Source organism: Pleurodeles waltl, chromosome 3_1, assembly GCF_031143425.1.
Source record: "Pleurodeles waltl isolate 20211129_DDA chromosome 3_1, aPleWal1.hap1.20221129, whole genome shotgun sequence".
Classification (NCBI taxonomy): Eukaryota; Metazoa; Chordata; class Amphibia; order Caudata; family Salamandridae; genus Pleurodeles; species Pleurodeles waltl.
In genome coordinates this window covers 879,319,608-879,343,021 of record NC_090440.1, presented here as the reverse complement: position 1 = coordinate 879,343,021, position 23,414 = coordinate 879,319,608, and the positions used below count along the sequence as shown (strand labels likewise).

Genomic DNA, 23,414 nt, shown 5'->3' with positions numbered 1-23,414 from the left:
AAGTTTTGACACACTTTTGAGACTTGTTTGATTGTTTCACTTTTTTCCCCATGAACAGACTATTGGGCATGTCATGGACGCTGCACAGAATATTGAATCTCATTAAATGTTCAGCATGTTGATCCCAGTAGACCACATACAGATGAGTAAATTGGTTGCACCAGATTATCTTTCATAGAGACTGTGGCTTTCTCAGTTCCACTGGATCTGAAAATCTTGTATCCTTGATTGCAGTGGTATAGAATGTGAACCCAGAAAGGTATGTATCTAGATGGTGATAAGGGTTTCCCTGATCTTTGCAGGGAAAGCAAAAGCAGATACTGGAGGAAAGTTTTGTGGTTGATTTATTTGGTCTGTGCTCAATCGCCATAAGATATACTCTGTCAGAGAAGATAACGTTGCATGCGAAATTCTGTAATGGGCTAAAGATGTGGTTGATTTCTTTGAAGAAGTCAGTGGAGCAGCAGTGTGCTGGAAAGTGGGACCGTTTGATATTTTAAATTCTTTCAAACATCTGGGTGAGAGACCAGTAAGACAGACACTGTAGGAGAGTGGGGCAAGTGAATCCTCCAAGGAGCAGATGGTACTGTTCTGTGTTTTAGGAAGAGAGGTCAGAGGAAAAAAAATCATCCATAAGGCATGTTTGTCTAGTGTTAATTACTTTTGGGGGGAATCAATCACTCAATCAGATCATTTCTTAAGTGCACTACTCACCTGGTAGGGTCTCAATGCGCTGGGGCGGGGGGGGGGGGGGATCAGGGGGCAATCAATTGAGGATCGTCCAGAGAGTAGAATGGACTGTAAATGCAATAAGGTTTAGGATTTGAGTGTTGAAGGTTTTACATGCCTTGAATGAGAAGAATGCAGAGAGACATACTAGGCATAATTACAGCATATTTTTAGAAACATGTGTACACTTTATTTTATAACTTGAAACCTGGGGAGATAGTAATTTTACCCAAATTATAAATCAAAGCTTAATTCTGAACTCCAGTTTTTATATTCCGAGGGTAGAAACATACCCTATAGGCCCTCATTTTTGTATATTTTATTTTACCTAATACTTGATGATTGCAATAATCCTAATAAAACAATCAACACTGGTTTGCTGTTCTGCTGGGAGTCTCACAATGTTTCTTTTTGATGTTATCTAAGCTAAGAACATAGATCTTGTTGAGGGGTCGATCTGTGTATTATGAGTCTTTTGAGCTTTTCCAGTGGTGACAGAGGTGCCCCAAGCTACCACCCGTTTGAGATAAAAATCATGATTTTAACTCTGCCATTGTGGAATTTGTTCCAGCACCAGTGATATGTGTAGCAGCTGGTCATGTTATCACCTTTTCCTTTTCAGCGACTGACTTTATTGGGACCTGGTGAAGAATATCTTCACTACATCAGGGCTTGTCAAACCATTGAATAGGAAAATAAATATGGGTTCTATTCAGAAGGACAGACAAACATGCTGTTTATTAAGTGCCAGAGAACCCCACTTGATTTTTACCAGAGTGCAGTCTTTATCGTTATCTTGTTTTCCCTCTGCTGAGCAGGTGTATCATCCCTCTAATCTTCCATAGTATATTTAGTAGCGGGTGACCAGGCATTGTGCACCTTTCGCTCCTGCGGGCCAGGAATAGAGCTTGAAAAGTCAAAGCAACCTTTGGAGGAACTGTTTGTTAGTGGAAATTTACAGGTTGAAGATCCTGGAGAGTCCACTCAGCCTTTCATTCTTCTAATGTTATTAGCAGGAATGCTCCTAAGATCTGTCTGTTGTGTCTGAGGACTATCTAATTTGTACTGTATTCTACAACAGTGCAACTTTTTTTAATTATCATTTTCAGAGGGAGAAGATGCAAGTCAAAATTCAGCAGTTGGTGGATATGGTGAAGAGGAATCCATATGACTTTGGCTCCACCGAGGTGAAAAGTGAGTAAGGTAGCGCTGTGGCACCCTGTGCTACATAGAGTAAACAAACGTGGCATTAACAGCATGCTTATGTGATTAGGAATATTGTGTGTTCTCTCTGTTCACATATTGATGTCAGAGATAACACAACGGATATTTGTTTCAATGAAGTGTACTGTTAGCAAAGTAGTTTCTTTTGTAAAACAAAAGACAGCGAAGAAGGTACATTATGCACCACATTGCACCATTTACTGAGAGATTTCAGCTCAGAACCAACCTTGAGGCACAAGTTGCAGGTGAGAAGATACTACCTGGTAAATGACCGTTTGAAAATCTCTAGTGCTTCCAAACGAAGTCTCAAGATAACATTATACCATGCACCCGCTGTAGAATATGGCCAAAACCATGGTTGAGGAGGATGGGTCTGGAGGCTGGGTGTGTCTGTGATGTTGTGTGAGGCTATGAGCAGTGCACGGCGAGGGAGTGAGGAATGGTTTGCTCAGTTTACCATAACTGGGTAATTTCAGTATTTTTATTTTAGTTAGTGCATTGTAACCATCACCAACTATAACTTTTTTTGTCAGATCTCATATACAAACCCCTGTTTTTCTGTCTTTTGTCAAAGGTCTGTTCCCTCTGTTACATTAAAATATATATTGTACTATGTTGAAGCATTTATGTGTCGCTTACTACCTCCAAGTTGGGTGTTGAAACACTTGCCAACATGAATAGCACACTACATCGTGCAGGGCATGTGGTTGGAAGGATGTTGCCTTTGCTTTGATCCCATGCCAGAAGTGGTTCCATGTTGTGTTTGATGATCACTGAGATGTGGTTATCGTGTAATGGGACACGGCATGTAGCAGTGTGTTGAACAATGTAGGGTGGAGACAAACACAGAGTTTTATGATTTTCAGTATTCTGGTAGCTTTGAATAGCTCTGCAGGTCCCTTTATGGTATTTCATATAATATAGTCTGCTTAGCTGCACTGGGTTGTCTAATCTGAGATTGTCTGCGTAATAGTGCTCCCTAGTTGACATGATTGGAGGTAGAGAGAAGTGTAAAGATTTGTTGAGCTGAGCATTTTCAGTATAATCTCATACCTTAATGTCTGTATGAGATGTGGAAGAAGTAAATGTGGTATATATGCAATTAGTTGTAACACTGGATAAAAGGGAAGTTATCGGAGAGCACAGTAAAAATCACTTGATGCAAAGAAACATAGATGTTAAAAAGGCTTTCTATGAGTTTACTCCATACCACCCAGCTTGAAATGCCACTGCTATTCCCCCCCAAAGCAGGTTATTGTTAGATTTTGGTTGGTCGGTGTGGAAGGAGATGTTTTAATGCTTGGTTTGTAAATACGGGAAGCACTTGGAATAGTAGAAATGATTTGTGAAAGATGATTATATCTTGGGGGCCGAGTGTCTATATCACTGTAGCTATCTAGCACAGGCATAGGGCATGCAATAGTTGGGTTTATTTATGCCTGTATGAAGCCTGAAGAATATATAGTTCCAAAACATGTAAAAAGGGGAATATTTTTCCATCTGGAATAAGTAACTGAACTCATTTAAGACTCTTGTTTTCTCCAACCAGGCCAGTAGATAGATACATTGCTTGATTTTAATTGGTTTCTTATCATCTGTAGGTGAATTAGGAAAAACAAGCTTAATATTTTGTTAGGTTAAAGCATGGGTTGAAGTAAACGAGAGCTACATTTAAATAAGGGTAACAATATGGTCTTATTGTGAAAAAAAAAAAAAAAGTATTGAAGTAGAATGGAGCCATGAAGGCTTTTTCTCTGTCCATCCATAAACACAGAAGAGAGTTATCAGATTTCAAGGGCCGTAACCCCTCCATCCTCTTCGTTTAGTTTTAATCTATAAACTGAGATTTTTTTATGTTCCATAAAAAATTAACAAGTAGAGACTCTTATTTCACAGTAAAGGAAATTAGAAAATGTAGGTCTATCCTGGCAAGAGTGTATAAGATAAATAGAACCAATATCATCTTTATTGAAACCATGCATCCCCACCAAAGTGGAAAAAGCGTATTCCATCTTGAAATTAAACTACATTATTTGGTAAAAGATGCTGCAAATTTTAATTTAATAATATCTTTAATAGAATTTGCAAACCACAATCCTGAAAACTTTATTTGGGTAGGGTTTTAAGAATATCCTGGTTTGTCAAATGTGTGTTTTAGAACAAAATGTATTTAACAGTAGAACTTTAGATTTCTTTGTTAAGTTTCTAACGTGGGGTTTGGGATTGGAAGCTTGGTTTGATATAAATAGAAGAATATTGTATGCATAAAGTGATAATTTGGAGTGTTTATCGCCATATGAAAATTCTTATTGCTGTGACGTAGTTTTTATTAGAAAGTGTTCCAAGACCAAGATAAATAAAAGGGGGACAAGGAACATCCTTGTCTGACACCTTGTTTTAGTTTGAAGAATGCAGAAGACACTCCAGTAACAAAAATGGCTGCCTTTGGAACAGAATATCAAAGTAAAATTAAATGAATGATCTGTGAAGCAAAACCAAACCAACAAAGGGGATGAAACATTAAATCCCAACCCTTTCTGTTGAATGCTTTTTCTGCATCAGTTGTAATTCCTGCCAAGGGATATTTATAAGAGGCAGACTTGCTCAAAACATGAAATAATTATCTAGTGATGTCAGAAGATAAAAGACCTTTGATAAAATCTGACTTTTTTTGGCAGATTAGTCTAGGTAAAAGAAGTTCCAGATAGAGGGCAACAATTATATAATCTGTATTAACTAAGGATATTGGTCTGTATGTTTTGCAACTCTGGGGATCATGATCATCTTTAGGTAATAAACAAATGAGTGCATCTTGAAAAACACCCTTGGGCAATATTAAAATTTGAGAAATAAGAAAAAGATCAGAAGGTTTCAGTAACAAAAAATTGGAAAATGTATATAAAATTCAAATAGTAAAATCATGTGGTCCAGGAGCTTTACTTATGTAATTAAATGAATGGTTCTGGTAATATGATCTAAGGAAAAAAAAACAATTCTGGGGATTGAAAATCAGGATTAGTATTAAATGTTTTATTGAGAGGAATCACAATAGTCATAGAAATTAAAGGTGTTTATACTAATTTACAAATGATTGGGACATTTCTAAAGCAATCATGATATTAACAAGTTAATTCAAAATGGATTGTGAATGCTCTCAATATTTGTATGATGTTTCTTAATTTGTAAATAAATAGCTAGTCATTTTCCTGTCTTATTTTGTCCTCCATAATATCTAGCACTGAATTTAAGAAGGAATAAGAAGGCATTTTCAATAGAATAATAAACTGAAATTTTGTTTTATCTATGTCTCCTGAAGTATTTGAGTGTTTTGCATCATAATAAATACGTTCAAGATGTTTGATTGTGGCTAGGGTTTCTTTAAATTTTATTTCAGCAATCCTCTTTTTTTTATCAAAGACAAATTGCATAATAAAGTCTCTGGCAGCAGCTTTAAATGAGTCCTTCATAATGTGAAACAGTATACCAGGTGTAGATTTAAAATAAAATAAAAAAAACTTCAGCAAAATTGTAAAAGTATTACAATATTAAATCTCTATTGCTGATAACGATGTGAGAAAAGAACAAGGTCTAATTCAATGAGAGCTGCATCATGCTTTGGTGTTCTAAGATAGGTCCAATATCACCATGAATTGTTTTGTTAGTGCATTACTTAGGAAAATGTAATCTTTCCTAGACTGAATGCCATGAACTGGAAAATAATAGGTATATTCTCTCTTATGTGGGTTGATAATTCTGTACTCATTACTAAGGGAGCGTTGGGTGATGGATTTTGAGAATTGCTTTTTTATTCTATTAGAACTATCTTTAACTTTGGAGTTCCTATTGAAGAATGGCTCAAGTGGTTTATTACAATCTCAACCAAAAATTAAGTTATCATCAGCATGCTTTATCAACTAAGAAGTAAAAGATTTCCAGAATAAATTATAGACTTAGGCTGACCCATGAACGACAATTGTAACAGGAATATTTATAATTATGTATTAACCAACTTCCTCCATTATCCTGTTCCAGAGAAACTACTACAATGTTTTGTTTAAAACAGAGAATAACACAATTTTTCTTCTTATAAACAGGTGAAAAGAAGACATTCCTAACTTAATTGCCTTGGAGTATCTTAGATTCATATTCATTTAAATGAGTTTCTTGTAGTAGAGCAATGTAATCAAGTATTCTGTGCCTTTTAATGGGAGAGGCAATTCCCTTAATAGTCCAAGAGACTAAGTTGAGTACCATAGAGATAGAACATTAAAAATATAAATAAAGATTTTACATCACATATATATATATATATATATATATATATGTATATGTATATAGAGAGAGAGAGAAATATGAAAGAGTTGACATGAGATTACATGAGAGAGAAAACAAAAGATTGAAAAGTAGATGGAACAAATGATAGGATAAGGGAGAATGAGTAGTACATTAACAAAAGGGGGGAAGAATAGGAGAAGAAAGGAAGAAAGGTAGAACATGGACAAAAAAACTAATATGTGAGAGGAACAAGGCCAACATTATACCTATTAGAAGCACAAAATGTGGGTGTAGAAGAACCACAAATGGAGACAGCACATCTTTACTCCAAGAGGTCCAGGGTGGGGGGGTGCTAAAAGATAATTAGGTGATAAACAACACAGCAGTGGTGACAAGAAGGGTACCTTAAAAAAGAAACGCATAGGGTAAGAAATTATGGTGAAATAACTAACAGAGTTCATACATACACAATATAAAGCATAAATAAAAGAAACATCATGCAGAAGAATAGCTTAAAACGTGAGGAGCAGGACGTTTCCTCTGCAGTTACCAATTTTTTTTACATTTCATATGGTTATTGTAGATCATTGTTTTATTGCCGTAGGTAACTTTAACCCAGAATGGATGAAATAGTCCAAAGCATGTGTTGAGGGATCGGAGAACAGGGCGCATATCTAAAATTTATTTCATCACTCAGCGGTACTTTTGGCAACATCTTGTGAAAAGAACAACTTGTTACCATAACATGAGATAATCTTTTTGCTTTTGGCTGATAGAATAATTGTAAGAAGATAAAACTATATGCTTCTAGAATATATTTATCAGAATACGTAGGAGATTTAGGTCTTTGCCCCACTCTGTGCACTCATATGTTTAAAGAAAATGAGTAAGGTATTACCAATATTGATTAAAATAAAGGTTTAAAAACACCATCGGATCATTTCTTTCAACAGACTTTGGGGGGCTATAGATTCTTACAGTTTTCCTTCTGTTTCTTTGGTTTATAAACCTTCTGCCTGTTTATTAAAAAAACATATTACTTGTTGCATAGAGTCAATCTTTTCAATGGAATCCTGTATGTCACTCACTTTTTGTTCTACTTCAGGTACCCTTTTGAACATGAGAGACCGCTTAATGTCAAAGATATGTAGTCTTCTGTTGGTTTCCTCCATGCCTGGTGGTAAAGCTCCGGTTTCTTAAAGTAATAAACCCTTAGATACAGAAGAAGTAGTAATGATAGGAGACAAGGGTCTTCTTTTTGGCCTTTTGGAGGTCAGAATAGTAAAACTCAAGCTGACTTTACTCAGGCTGCATATGAAAAAGCCAAAATACTTAGATAAACATTTAGCATAGTCAATGTCTACTAAGAGGAGTAACAATTTGAAGGATCCTTTGGGCGCGTAAAGTGCCGGGTGCAAGAGATATAAACAAAGGGAGAACATAGTAAAATTTACAGCAGTTAAAGTGCCAGGGAGTTTTTATCAAGGACATCTATCAGTGAATCCTTTTACCATAGCATAAGTAACTGATCCCTTACCATATGTGCAAGCACATGCATAAAGTGCAACAGTGCAAGTATCAGGTTATACCGGGACCAACAGCGATATGGCGGGATAGGGAGCTGATGAATCCCGATTCTCCCTAGCAGCCCACCATAACATGGGTAGCTTCCATGATCTCTTGGGGAAGCCCCTCCTGATCAACAACCTTGACCCCCCAGACTGAACATGAAGATTCTCCTCAAGGAGGGCCTTTAAAATATCCAAGAACTGTACCAAACGGATGTTGAGCATTGTATTACGTGGGTCCAGAGACTCTTTTTACTGCAGATCTGCATGTCCTAATCCCTAATGACTTAAACTCCTTCCTCAACAATGTACTCCGCTGTTGGCCTAAGCGGAGACAGATACATAGGACTTGCAGCAGTGGCTCATTTGTCTGGTAGCAAAAGTGACATTTTATGCCCCCCCCTTTCCTTTGGTCTTTTTCCTGTCACTTTGGGAAAGATCACGCTCTTGGTTTTTATACCAATCTCAACTACGGTCATTTTTGTTTGACCCATCAGGGGATAGGTGGCTTCCAGAAGGGGGAGTGTTGGAAATTACCCTTTCTGCAGGGTTATCCCCAAACCTTTTGTCTTTCTCCTCCTATTTTTCTGACCCTCTTATTGTTGGCATTAGGACGCTGGGCACTGTACCACTGCTAATCAATGCTAATGTGAATGTGCTCTCCCCTAAAATGTCATATAATTGGATTACACTTATTTGGCTTATTTAATGTACTTGCAAGTCACTTGTAAAGTGGTATACCATATACCTAGGGCCTGTAAATTAAATGCTACTATTGGGCCTGCAGTGCAAATTGCGCCACCACAGAAATAGCCTTTCAAACTTGTATCAGGCCTGCCACTGCAGTGCCTGCATGCGCAGTTTACTGCCACACTGACTTGGCAAGCTAAACTACTAACCACAGCCTAAACTCCCTTCTTACTACACCTAAGTCACACCTAAGTTAGGCCCAAGATAGCCCTATGGGCAGGGTGCTGTGTATGTAAAAGGTAGGACATATATTTATATGTGTTACATGTCCTAGCAGTAACAAACAGCCTATTTCATTTTTCACTGCTGTGAGTGCTGCTCCTCTCAAAGGTTTACGTTGAGAATTCGCTTATATATGTCTAAGTGGTAATTTCTGATCTGTAAGGAGTAGTGTGGGCATGTTTAGTATACTTGGAATGGTAGTGAGAAATCCTGCTTACTGGTGCAGGTGGGTTTTACTTTACTATTTCAGAAATACCACTTTTAGAAAGTAGGTATTTCTCTGGCTGGGTGACAGCTCCTCTTTGTACACACTCCCCAAACAGGCATCCATCAGAGAGGGTTATGTGTGACAGGGTTACAACTGCATACTGGTGGTCTTCCTGGGCTGGGAGAGAGGAAGGCAGGGCACACTTTCCACTTGTATAGGCTGTGTCCTACTCTCACACAAAGGAATCGTTTACCCCCTACTGATGTCTGGAGCCAGAGTAGGGGAGGAGAAGAGAAATCATTGGAACTGGTCAGATCTGTTTGGAAACTTCTCCTACCTTCTAGAAGCTGGACATTTTGAGGATAAGTAGAGGGATTCTCTCCCCATCATTTTTAGAGCACTTTTGGGACTGGGACTGAACCTAATTCAGAAGGACTGCATAAAAGGACTCATCTGGACTGCTCTTCTGTGGTTGCCCTGCTTCCTGCTGATGCTGGGAGCATAAAGAACTCATCTAGATTGCTTTTCAGCATGTTGCCCTGTACCTTGATATTGGACTGCCAAAGCACTGTAGTGCTATCGGGAGAGATTGCCATTGAAGCTCCTGGTTTTACTGTGCTCGTCTGCCTCACCACTACTGCCTGCTTTGTGCCCCCTCCAAGTGCCTCCCAAGGAGCCCAGCACAGGTGGAGCGCTGTTTCTTACTCCTTGGTTTGTCTGACTCAGCGCATGAAGAGCACTTCATAATTATGACATTAGCCTAGGGTGAGCACTTCTTATGACCTCCCTTTGTGGGCTCACTCAGCGCATGGTGAACACTACGTTTGCTGGAAATCTGGTGGGATCATTTTTTATTTTATTTTATTTTTTTGTTGTAAAAGGGCCCCAAGACAGCCCGTGTTGTTCGTCTCTCTCTCTAAGAGGACTGGGTGACCAGGATAATCATCATTGGGCCCCCATATCCCCCCGGACCAAAGGGAAAATGCTGTGTGGCCCGAGCCGTCACCCTCCAGAGCAGGAGGGGAAGCTGCCATGCCTTTACTTCGGGGATCATGTGTGAAATCCACCTAGTAGGGCCCTGCCACCAGACGACACACCAGCTGGGTGCAGCCTCACCCACCAGGGGAACTAGGAGGGCCCGTTGCTATTTCCATTGAGGTCTTCCCTTCCTGCTGTGCTTTGGGGAGGCTCGATCGCAGTCCCCTCACGCGGCAGGAGGAGCCTGACTGAGCAGCATCACTGCCCAGAGTGCCTGTGGTACCCACAGCGGCCCGGGCCATTCTTCCTTCACATGTGGACCATCCTTGGGGAGGTCACAGTACAAGAACCCAGCATATGATTAATACCTGGGAACCTTATCCCGCCTCCATTACGGGGGAACAAACCCTCTGCAAAGGCCACAAAAAGTGGGATCGGGCCGCCGAGGGAAACTGCGTTGCCTAGCACCTACTGTACTGCATCTAATAGGAGCACAGGTGTGCCGTGCCCTACGATTTCATGCTGACACATGTACTTTGGTGCAGAATAACCGTTACTGATGTGCTGCTGGTAACTTATATTATACTGGTGATCTTGGATGACATGTGGTAATTCGTATACCTCATACCCTGATTTATGTTTGTGCACTCAGGTGTTAACTTATGCGTTTACCTCATAACCTGTCTCCTTTCCTGCTCTGATAATCTGTATGGAATTCTGGACTCCTGCCAAGTCAGGATAATGAAGTATTACTCCAGGAATTATATAGTTTGTGCAGTACTTATGATCCATGTCATTTCAGTGCTTATGACAGTTATACATAATATAAAAAATATATTTTCATATACTCGTGTGGAGACTTTTCTTTTGTGGTGTAGTTATTGTATCACTGGTGTGAGTGTGTTGCACAAACGTTTTGTGCATTGCCTCTGGGGATAAGCCGGACTATTCTGTTCCAAGATACCAGGGTGAGCCAGGTTATCTTTGGTGTTTAACTTACTCACCCTGACTAGAGTGGTGGGATCTGCCTGGCTTAGGGGCATACCCTAGCCAACCAGAAACACCATTTCTAACATGGAGGTCCTTTTGCTCATCACAAGATTTCAGCACCAGCCATCCATGTATTCGTTTGACTACTGCTCCTTTGTCCTCCAGCCAGCTTTGTAGCTTTGGGCCAGATGTATCAAATACTTTTACCCATTCTGTGTCAATGGGAAAATGCCTTGGTACATATGGCCCTTAATGCTTTATTTAAGACCCTTCTGAATACTTGGGCGGTTGGGACTAGATTCCATAGCTCACCCAGCCGAGTTTTTCTATACTTCACTCAAGATATTTTTTGTACTCGCCCATTTCTTTTTGGAGGTTGATTTTGGACCAGACCAAACGAACCTTTGACAGCAAATCTCAATTTATAGCAGCATTTAACAAATACTCCAGGCCTTCCAAGGGTCTGCTTTGTCAGTGCTGCTTCTTAATCAATGACACTATTCTTTCTTTGTCCCACCTTTGAAGCATTCCTTCCTAGCTATCTTTTGATGTGATGACTACTGTCTTTCCAATGTCTGTATTTCTGCTCTTAGGAAACAACTTTGTATTTCAGCACTCTGTTGCAGTGCACGTTTTTTCCCTCTCTTTCTGTGATATTTCCTTCCTCAGTACCCCCCCCACACACTCTGAGAGTTGCTTTCTCCAACACCTGCAGCTATTCCATTGCTTCTCTCGCCTCTGTAATTGATTTTTTTTTAAAATACATTTTAAAACCCTCCCCTGCTGCTCACAGCAGCGACTTAGATTTTCTCACCACCAACCCTCCCCACCTTGAGCTCCTCCATTGCACCCCCGTCCATCCCCATTGCGTTCTTCTGGTAGTTTGCTACTTACTGCACGCTCCTTTTTTTCACGCAGTTTTTTTCCACCAATTTGGCATGGTAACTTTCTTTTTTTTTTTTAAACACAGAATTACCACCCTGTTTGTGGCGAATGCACATATATTCAAGGTGAAAGTATGCCACTATACAAGTCCTATACATTATTGTGTTTTCTTTTCGTTTTTTTTTTTTTTTACCGATACTGCTCAGCGTTGGCAGTAACCATTGTCAAAGACAAAAAGCAATCGGGCATTGCAAAAGCCAATTGGTCTTTAGTCCTGTCAGCAGGAAGTACTGCGCATCTTTACAGCACTTGAGTGAGTGACGATTCTTCTAATCTTCTCTGTGTGTCAGAGTAATGGGCTTGTAAAGTAAACATGCCATTAACTATGCTATTAAAGAAGAAAGCAAAAAAGACCTTATTCAAAGATTTGCTTGGAAGCGGAATGTACTTCAGTAGGATGCACCCCTTTCCTGCATTTCCTAGCAGTTTTTATCATAATGGTTACCATTGTTTAGTGCGCACCACAAACTGAATTATATTTTAGCGCTTGAATAGTTTTAACTATTATCTAATGCTCCGTTTATGAACTTCGAAAATATGAGCAAGTGAGCCCTGCAAATATTTTATCCTGTGAGTTTTCGGTTCAGTGCATAGTCTACTAACCTGTCTTGCATATTTTCCATTTTTCTTCATGTACCTGAGGTCCTGTAATAAGAATGCGACCATTACATCTAGATTTTCTTCTTAAATGGCTTTATTGTGGAGCCATCCACTATGATGGAAGATTAAGATGGAGAAGAGGACCCATATTTCTCTGTTTCTTTAGTATTTAGCAGCTGAAAATGATGGGAGTACAATCTGAAAAGGCTAGGCAAGAGATTCTTATTTAGAGATCTGCAATTCCTAGGCTTAGTTAGCATCGGGATGTTTTTAGGGTCGAGCGCAAAGCGCTCCGATCCTGCTGTAATCTGCCTTTGGGCTTCTAACCATGCCCATGTTACATCAGCCACTTTCATTGGTTCGTGGGCTTGCCTTTTAAAATCCTTATGCTTTCATTTCTGAAATGCATGCATAAGTCATGCCTTTTCCGGTGTATAGCCCTCTTCGAGCGCACCGAACAACTGCTGAAAACATGCGAGGCTCCCTGTTTTCTGTATGGTTTATTTCGCAGCGCGATCGTGCTCGTTTTTTTTTTCCAATTAATGTGGCAAGAAAAGTTTGGTTAGGAGTTTACAACGCTAATAGCTCTATCTCGACGAAATGCGAGACCTGTTGCATTGTAAATGCTTGTTGTTCATGTAAAGTGTTGTGTGTAGTGCACAAACTGTTATTAGTTTGGCGTTGCAGCACCTTTCAATATTCCTATGAATGACTGTTCCAAACGTTTCCATCACAGACCAGAGGCTCATTCTCTTTTGTATAGTTGGGCGGTCAGTATTGTATGTCCTTTTTTTTAATGGCTTTATTTGTTGTTGTTTTTTGGGGGGGAGGGGTTGAAACCGAATGACTGAACCAAACTGCTAAGTTCATCGACTGGAACAGGTGCCGATTGCTTGGAAAATGTTTATCTCTTTTTTGTAACTTACTGGAGCAAGTACTGTGGGATACTTAATAGGCAGTAATTGAGATATTTGGGCAGCATTTCATATATGCACAGAGTTCTGGCTTAGTGTGTGCTGTTAGGTAGTGTGTAGCATATGTTGGTGGTTAGGAGCACATTGAATAAAATGATCTTTGTTGCATGACGAACAACTGCTTAACTGACAAGTAATTGTGCAATAGCGAACCGTTTTGTTTTTGCATTGCAGACACAAAAAACTTCAGACACAAAAAACTGGAGCGAAGAACGTGCTTTTAGTTTAAAGATCGTTCTTGGTTACAGAATTTCAAAATATAGACTCTTCCCTCTTTAATACAAACTTACTGCTTTGTAGAACGCCTCTGAGTTGTGTCATACCGATGGGTAAATCTCCATGTGTGCAGAGATGCCCTTTAGTTAAAATTTGGGAGATATATTGGGTCCATGTGTGTGGTTTCCCTTTCTAATACAGCATTTTGATATCATGTTAAGCAGCCCAGTAGCAACTCCCTTCCCTCTTTTTAAAAACAGGAGTGCAACTACGCAGCCTCCCTGATTAAGGCCTCCAGTTATATCTGAGTTTAGAACTTGTTGGCTTAGAAGCCTGTGAAAAATCGCAAGGAAGCATCCCCAAGATATACAGAGACTCTCCGCCCATCCTTCTTTTCTGTTAGTATCAGTCCGATGAAGCATCTGTGAATGTCTTACGAGATGCTACACCAATGAACACTTTGGAAATGATCCATCGTCATCACCAGCAGTCAGATAAAAGAAAGTCAGAATCCACTGAAGAGCAGACGACATTTTAACTGGAAACAACTTGACATGAGCAGGATAAAAAGAACGAATGTTCTTCATGTAAGGTTGCGTTATTGACAATGAAGTTGGTCAGTAATTCTAGGCATATAGAGACTGGAAAGACAGTAATGCACATAATTAACATAGCAAGCCTGAAACTGAAAAGAGGTTCATTCACGTCTGTAAAATGAACCAAGCTGAGGATACTAATCCAAGAAGAAAGTTGGCAAAAAACTTGGATATTTTGCTTCTGCTGTCCTAATTATTCAATGTAGCAAGGTGCTTGAAGAAAAAGTACTTTGGAGTTAAACTCTGCAGCAGTCCATCTTGGTTTTCACTGAATTCTAGAATAGCTAACATTGGAGGACTGTGTAAGGAAAACCGTTTCCTTGATGCACAAGCAGAAAATTCCTGCGAGCCAGGGTCATTCATTTTAACTTCGTTAAAATAAACTTCTCATTGGGAGTCTATATCAGTAAACCAGAAACTGAACGGATGCGTGCAATATAAACATGGTGCCCTACTGTCATTCAGCTCTGCCTTCAGTGCATCCACTGAACTGGCGGATGCATTACGGGCACAGAGACCTCTGTCAGGTAAGCAGGGATCTGTAAACGTGACATGCTGTTATCCTCTAAAGGGGTAAGAGGGCTGTCACTACTGATGTGGCATTCTGGCGGGGCGCCTGCCACACTGTTAATGATGCCCTTGTTCTTGAGCTGTGGTTCCTTTTACATTGGGCTATGAATTGTTCTTTTCCCAGACATTTAGGATTTTTTTAAGGTCTGGTGTTAGCCAAGAACTTTTGATTTTACTAAAATATGTGTAATATACCCACATATGTGGGCTTTCAGCCATCTCTTTTCATCCACTGGTCTGTTGTTGTGTCATTCACATTTTACTTCAACTCACTACAGCATGGGGCAGTGGCTCAGCCTACTTCAGCCACTAGCTAACTTCACCTTGAGTGACTGCATTTTGCTCTTTCACAAGGAGCACATCCGCACACAAGCTATTTCCCTTCTGTGCCAGTGTTTTTGTATTTACATTATAATTACTTTAGTATTGTCTTTGTGTTTAGAGCCTGAGAGGAAAGCAGGGCGTTTCTTATGCACATTCTTTCTTCATCAGATACCATCTACTGTCAATGCTGTTGTTCATTCCTTTTGGAGAGTTTTGCTTTCCTGACTGCTGCTATTTCACAGCATTCAATCAACCAATCATTCAAATATTTGTAAAGCGTGACTTATCACCTGGGGGAGGGTCACAAGGCGCTGAAGTGGGACGCAGGTCAGTCAGAGAACCGGTCTTGAGGTCCTTCCTGAACTAAGCCAGTGAGGGTGACTGCCTGAGGTGAAGCGTTGGTGTGTTCCACGCCTGCGCTGCAAGATAGGGGAAGGATCTTCCTCCAGCTGTGTTCCTCCAGATCCTAGGGATGGTGGCGAGGGCCAGTAGAGCAGAGCAGAGTTTCCTGGGGGGTGCGTAGAAGGAGAGTCGATGGCTGAGGTAGGCAGGTCCGATGTTCTGAAGGGCCTTGTTAGCATGTGTCAGGAGTTTGAAAGTGATGCGTTTGTTTACGGGGAGGAAGGAGCAGATCCACTCCAGGGCTTTGCAGCGGATGCCAGCGTGGTGAAGTCTGGTGCACAGGTTGGTGTGGGAGACGGTGTAGAAAGCGGTGGAGAGGTCGACGAGGATGATGCAGCAGTTTCACCGTGGTCCAGTAGGGCACAGATGTCATCGGTGGCTGATACGAGTGCGGCGTCGGTGCTGTGGTTGTTCCTGAATCCAGATTGGGAGGGATCTAGGACGCGGTTTGTCTCAATGAACTCTGTGAGCTGTATTGTGGTCGCTTATTTGATTAACTTGGCTGGAAAAGGGAGCAGTGAGATTGGTCTCTAGTTCTTCAGCTCCATTAGGTCTGCAGAGGGCCTCTTCAGTAGTGAGTTTATCTCTGCATGTTTCTATTCATCCGGGAAGCTGGTTTCATCGTATGGAGCAGTTGATGGTGCAACATAGTTCGAGTGCAATGGTGGCGCTGGCTGGGTTGAAGATGTGGTGGCTGCGTGGGTCCAAGGGTGCCCTAGAGTGGGTGGTGCGCATGAGCTTCTGGGTGACTTCCGGGGTGAGGTGGGTCCAGTGGTCCAGGGTCGGCATGGGGTTGGGGTCTGGGGTGGTCGTGCTGGTGCTGGTGTGAGGAGGGGGTGGGTCTTTGCTTGTGAATCCTTCGTACATGCTCTGGATTTTTCGGTGGAAGAAGGTGGCGAGGTTGTCTTGGGAAGGGGAATGTCTGTGGTGTCTGTGCTGGGTTTTGCAAATTCTTTGACTATGGCTTTGGCTGTTGTGTGCGTTGGTGATCATGCGCTCCTGGATGGCTGATTTTCTGGCTGATCTGATGAGCCCGTGGTGCGATGTGCTGGTGTCTTTAAAGGCTTTGTGGTCTGTCTTGTACTGCTCCTCCACTTTCTCTCGAGTCTTCTGCAGGCACTCTTGGATTCTTGGAGGTCGGTGGAGCACCAGCATACCAGTTATCCTCTTATTACTTTTTTCTTTCTCTAATTTTGTGTTCTTTCTTTCAGTCTTTCTTTCTATATTTAATTATTTTCCTCTTTCTTTCCATCTGTCTTTCTTTTATTCTTTCTTTTTCTTTCTGTTCTTTGTGCTTTATTTTCCTCTTTCTGGATTTTTTCTTTATTTTTCCTTCTTTCTTTTTTCCTTTCTCTTGCCTTCTTATTCTTTCTTTCTTTTTCCTTTCTTTCTTTTTTCTTTCTTTCCCTTTCTCTTTCCTGTGTTTCTTTTTCTTTTCTTTCTATTTCATTTATTTTGCTTTCTTTTCTCTCTTTCACTTCATTTTATGTTTTCTTCTCCTTATTTCTCTTTCCTGCTTTCTCTTATACCTTTCTTTTCTTCCTTTTCTCCCACTTTCTTTTCTTCCTTTTCTCTCCCTTTCTTTCCTTCCTTTTTCTCTCCCTTTCTTTCCTTCTCTTTTCTTCTTTCTTTCTTTCTTTCATTTTTCTTCTCTTTCCTTCTTTGTTTAATTCTTGCTTTCCTTCTCTTTCCTTCTCTCTTTCTTACCTTATTTTTCTTTATCTCTTTCTTAAAAGCAAGAATCTTGCAGCCACTGCTAGACTGATTGACGCTTTTAGGTCAGTGTCAGCCAAGACCTTTTGATTACTAAAATTATGTGTAAAACATAGTTACTTGTAGGGGTTTCAGCCAGACTTCATCCATTAGTCTGTGGTTGGTGTCATTCACATTTTTCTTCGACCCACTCCTGCTTGCATTAAGGGGTAATTCTCTTCAGTTCCAGGGAGTACTACGGTAATGTGTGTTTTGTACAGTAAAAAAGCTTTTATGCCTGTAGCAAATAATTTGGTTTTAGATTTATGAGGTGCCCACATATTCACAAACAATAAAGTTTTGCAAAAAACATGATAAAAAAAAACTTGCCAGAAGGTTAGCGGCCAACACAAGACTTTTTGCCTTTCAAATGCTTGTTTTTTTCTGCTGTGCCTGCTAGTTCTGCTGAAAGGCAGCTCCTTCGTCAACCACTTTTTATTTAGTGTATATTTCAATTGTGAAACCTAATCACAGGGCGTCAGAGCTCCTTACTCAAGACATTGTAATTTTATAATAAGGGAAACTGAGCTACAAAAGCTTGTTTCAAGTTAGTGAAAAGATGTGGAATCGGTGGGAGCAGGTAGATACAGGTTAGTGTTAGTGCGGTAGTTCTGTGAGAAGATTGAGAGGATGGATTGAGGGGTAGAAAGACATCAGAAGGTACATATGCTCATTCGATATAATAAAGTATTTTCCTAATTGGTGTATATGAAATTGTATTATGTGTGGGAGGAGTGGCTCTGAAGGATGTAGACATGCAGGAGAGGGGTCACAGAGATAGTTAGAAAAAGGCAATTACAATAAATAGGCCTTCAGTAGGATGTTGGTGGGTGGGAGGCCAAGAGAATGCCCATTTTCTTTGGGCATTCGTAGAGAACTGCGTAGCCAATGGTTTGGATTTTTTGACGGAGAATATCGGGTTGAAGAGTCTTCTAAGCAGTTCGAGTCTCACCTTCTGGCATTGGACAGTTTGGATGCTAGCTAAGTAGTCGGGTGAGATCAACACGTTTGAATCTGATACAGTAAACATTTAAGAGGACGCGTCTGAGTAGTTTTGCATTCCCACTCAATGTTGTGGGGAAATGGATCATTTGTCAACCTAATGCTTTCTGGGATTTGTAGTTTTAGTTGGTTTCCATTGAACCAAATTAATTAAGGTACCATATAGCACTGATTTGTAAAGGGGAAGACCAGGACTGGATACCTTGTATGCTGCTGACGTTATGCAAGTTGGCAGTCCTACGGCTGACCGAAATAATGTTATGTAAGCCCTGATACTCTCCAACAAGTCTGCTCTCATAAATCTTTGTAACGGAAGCTCACCATTTATGGCCTTTGGTTTGTACAAAAAAGAGAGATATCTTGTAGACTGTATGAAATGACGTCTTTACATCCCTCATATTTTTATTTTTGTGGAAAATTTGAAATTGTCTTGTTTGTTGATTATTAGACACAGAGCAAAGGAGACTAATCTCCTGGTTTTGAACACCGTTTCAAAATGTGAATTATATATGGCATAACTTCCCCCAACTGTACAAGGATGTCGCAAGTTACCAAGCAGTTCAGTGACCATGTCGAAGCACTAGGTCGCAGACCTGTTCACTTTATAAAATCTCGAAGGTGACTTACAATATCCTTATGAATATACACGTGGTGGCATTTCATCTTTTGTAATAAGAAGGTGCTTCAACCTTTTTGCAGTCCTCGAAAGGTGTCCCTGGACAGCTTTCAGTGGCTATTCAGGCATGTTTTTTGCGCACATTCTATACTTTGTGTGCAAAAGTAGGACTGAAGTAACCAGAATTCAAAGAAACATAAGCACTGGACTAGATGCCCTGCTCATGTCTGACTTGTAGTCAGTAAAAGCAGTGCATCCAGACCTCAGTGTTTTTGTTTTTTGTCCTCGTTGCAGCAGAAATTGCACTGCAAAAGCATCCTTCCACTTTTTCCAAAGAGCTTACTTGCAGCCTTTCAAGCTTGCGTAGAGGCATTTGTGGGATTGCTGTCTTTTTTTTCTAGGTTATCCCCTGGTTTACAGATGAGTTTCAGGTGCCCAGTGGAAGCGGAAGTAAATTGACTCTTGATCTTACCTGCTGTTTGGGCTTTTTTTTATGTTAAGTGGCACTCGTGAGTTTCCTGAGTAGCCAGCAGGAGATGGATGATCCCGCGAGCAGTGGCAGCCGAGTACTTGAGTGGCCAAAATGGATAGGCACATTTAAAGCTGCCACTGCTAGGTGACTAACACTTTTTCTGCTACAGGTAAGGTTACGCAGCAAGAGAGCATATGAACAGGCATTAACAGGAGGTGAGTGATTATGTAACTGCTCATTGGTAATAAGTGATTACAAGCAAGCAGTGACCTAATTTAGCTATTATGAATGCTATATGTCATCGGAATGCTCCTGTAAGAAGAAAGGAAAGGCCATTAGTTTATCGGCAGGCAAGCCACCCACCTATGTAACTCCAAGATCTCTGCTTTGTGTTATGTCAAACGATACCCTCTGCTTTATTGCATATTATTTGCCACGGTGTCTTACCCCTGAGGCATGACTTGGGCCTTGGGTTTATTGATTCTTAGTTGCCACTTCTCTTTCCGCTGTCTACATTTCCCTACATTTCTTTACGTTTGGTACTCTTTCTAGGTTATCAACTCATGCATACCCTAAGATGGTCTTCTTATTTTCTAAACCCTGCCATGTGATAGATGAAACCATTAAAATGGGTGGGACCCTAGTACCCATCTTGGTGGTCTTTGTGGCACACTCTCAACTTCTCTACCCAGAGGCATCCTGGTTAATCATCACGCCTCGTCTATTGTTCCTTATCTTGTTTGCTGACTTGAGTCCCTCTTTATGCTAATTATTTTGCTTAGATGTCTTTTGTGTGAAACGCTGTCAAGTTCTTTGCTGAAAATCAAGTAGATCACATCCACTGCCCTCTAGTAGCCCAAACTAGGTAGAAAATGAAATAGCTATTGCATCTTTCTGGCATGACCCCTCCATGGTTAGCAATTCCACTATCGCTCATTCAATTTTGCGACTTTAAGATAAATCAACACTTTTTTTCTCTTTATTTTGCCCACCTGTATGGTCAGCCTCGGTGTTTTAATCTCACATTTTTATATGGAACTGCCTCACTTTTGTCTAGTCGTCCTGCACTCCTGTATTCAAAGGGCAGTTAAAACAAGACCGCGAGAGGTGACCATTTCAACTATAATATTTCCCAGTATTCATGATGTGTGCCTGCCAACTTGAGCTCTGCAAACTTCATTTGTTTCCTTCATTAAATGGACCATACCCAACACTTCATTTTATCGTTCTATTATGCAAGGCAATGGTGGCCATGTACAATTGCTTTCTCTTGTCCGTCTTTTGCCACTTTTTAAAAAAAAATATTCTACCTTGGTCTGTCTTCTCACACTTTTGTTTTCTTGTTTTAAATTTCTTAAGTGAGTATGATTCTAGAAATGTGTGTGTGTGTAATTGTATGAGAAGATAAGCTTGTAAGAGTGGCATAGTTATGCAATGTTTAACTCAAGTTTGCTAATTTTGATCCGAATAAAGAGCTGGATTTTGACCAGCAGAGCATATCCCTGATCTCACAGCCTGTTGTCATTCTCTACAGTTGCAAAATTGACGGCCAAGATTCGAAACTACCAGGAGCATCTGCAGAAACATCCAAAGGTAAATACACTTTTAAAAAATATGGACGGTGAGAATCCTTAGAAGACAAGCATGCTTTTTCCTTTGGAGAAGGTTGAAAGAAGGGTAGTTTTGTATAATGTATCTTTCAGCTGTCCTAGATGTTAAGATTACCTGTGATATTTGCAAACCAACCTTCCAACAGATGCCTATTATCTATAGTGCACCTGAAATCCACAGTGTTCAGCTTCAGAGAACATCATTTGATAGAGGAAGGGTAATGGAGAAAATTACAGTGTAATTTAGACCCTGGTTGAGGACTCCCCAGGCGGTAGACCGGCCTTTAAATATAGTGACCCATCTTAGGCTGACAGGTGTCTCTGTGTCTTCAGTGGAGCCACTGGTGTAGTAGCTTTATCAAGGCACTCAGTTTTGCCTTGCAGGCACCATATTTGTTTTGCGTGCTTGGCAAACGTTTGTTTTCAAGAAACAGTCTCTCAAAGCAAGAGTTTATTTGTTTGAAACAAAAACACAATGGCCCTGACATGCAGAGAGTTTCTCCCTGCACGTGGGTGCCACTGATGCCCATGGTGGTCTTGTGTGGGAAATCTAATGATAGGCAGCCTGCCCTAAGAAGGTAGGGCTACACCGCAAGACTCTAAATCAGTGTTTCCCAAACACATATAATCCTAAACTGTGATTCTGGACCCACCTGCGTACATTCTGTATTTAACTTGTCACATTTGCCGCGCTTAAATGACACAGGTCAAATGTCAGTCAGTGTATTCTGACAAATTGCTGCTCGTTTTGTAACATGAGGATTGGTGTTTACAAACTCCTCTCACTTTGCAGCCAGAGAAAGAAAAGTGTGAGCGGAAAGTCTGTAGGATGTCATTTTTTGTAACGCACAACAAAATCTAAGTACATGTAAAGAAACTACACACATGCAGCACTTAAAAAAGCAAAAATGAAGCACACTTTTTTTTTTTTCGTTCTGACTTTTGATGGGAACAAAGATTTTAGTAGGAGCAAGACAAATCGAGACACTTTAGTTAAAGATGCACTGAAACACAATTTCCACACATTATCATTTGTGTGCAATATAGTTTTACAAGTAAACTGTATGCCTGTGCAAATTTAGTGCCCATTTCCATAGAAAATGTGCTATCCGTTAATGGCAGGGCACGACCACCTGATTCTTTAGTTTCTTTAAAAAAAAATCACCCTCCTCATTTCCACTAAAGCTAGGTGGCTCCGGAAACTTTTTACTTCTAAAAATTGAAGTGTGGTTTTAAAATGTTTGGAAATCACGTCTCTAAATGATGCCCTGTCACTGAAGGGCTTGTTGAATGTCAAAATGTGAAAGCTGTGAAAAAGGGATTTCTGGAGTTGATGGCATTTTGTTTGCACAGTTTGCCTTTCAGATCACGCTTTGAATTTGATATGAGATAGGAGGAGGTGTTTGCAAAGTTTTCAGAGTGTGGGTGATGTGGTTGAAGTTCTCCTGGGGCAGTCAGTGATTCCTCTGCTCCAGTTGATAATTGCAGTACTTTTGCACTGGTGTCCTCGATCCGTAGTATTATTGGACCCCAAATTGAAATGACCAACTACCCCTTTTTTAGCAATTGACTTTCAAAAGTAATCAGGGAGAGTAGTTAAAGGCTTACATGAGCTGATGAAAATTAACATATGCCCAGAGTATAGAAGATACTTCAAGAACTAATTGTCCAATCAGTGCTTTATTTTATTTTAAAAAATCCCTTTAATAAACATACAGATATTTTCTACATTTATAACCATCTCAAGCAAAGGAAACAAAACGTATCTTGCTCCAGCCTAGCAAGAGACACAGCCCCAAACACTAATATAGCGTCTGTACACAAACCAATATAAAAAGATTTAACATTGAGGGGTAGCTTTTGGACATTGTTATCCAAAGGATGTTCGTAAAGCCCAAATTCATTCATTTCGTTAGAACAAAGTATGCAGTTATGGAAGAGGATCAGGGAAACAGTAGTAATAATCCGAGTCTCTTCCGTAGGATAGACATATCTCTTGTTACGCTTCAAAGTCAAATCTGTCTTATCTACTTACCCAGCAGTGAGTTGAGTTTTGGCTGCCGGTATTGGAATGTTATGTTGATGCACCTACCAGGAAAACCAAGGGCCCTCCCCCCTAAAATCAACAAAGTGGTACTCGGGCTTCATGAAACAAACAACTAACTTTTACAGTTGCATGAGCAACAGCCGATGACTGGTGACTGGCCAGAGTCCACTGAAGTGCTCTAGCCTGAGGTTGGATTTTTGAGAGTAACTCATGTCAAATGTCTGTCAGGGACTTATGACAAAGGAAAAGAGTGTATGTAACAAAGCTGCCTATGTTCACCTAGTATAACAGGAGAAGAGTGATCAACGAGTAATCACCACCCAAGATTATAAAGAACAGTAGAG

At 40.4% G+C, this 23,414-nt stretch overlaps 1 protein-coding gene across 3 annotated transcripts in view; it reads left to right on the top strand.

The window, feature by feature from the left end:
* Window positions 1-23,414, top strand: part of MRPS15 (mitochondrial ribosomal protein S15) — a 58,296-nt gene that overhangs the window by 26,416 nt on the left and 8,466 nt on the right. For all 3 annotated transcript variants that reach the window (XM_069223868.1, XM_069223866.1, XM_069223867.1), the window contains exons 5-6: window positions 1,839-1,923; window positions 20,948-21,006. In XM_069223868.1, coding sequence (XP_069079969.1) covers window positions 1,839-1,923; window positions 20,948-21,006 — 144 coding nt within the window. The remainder of the gene's footprint in view (window positions 1-1,838; window positions 1,924-20,947; window positions 21,007-23,414) is intronic.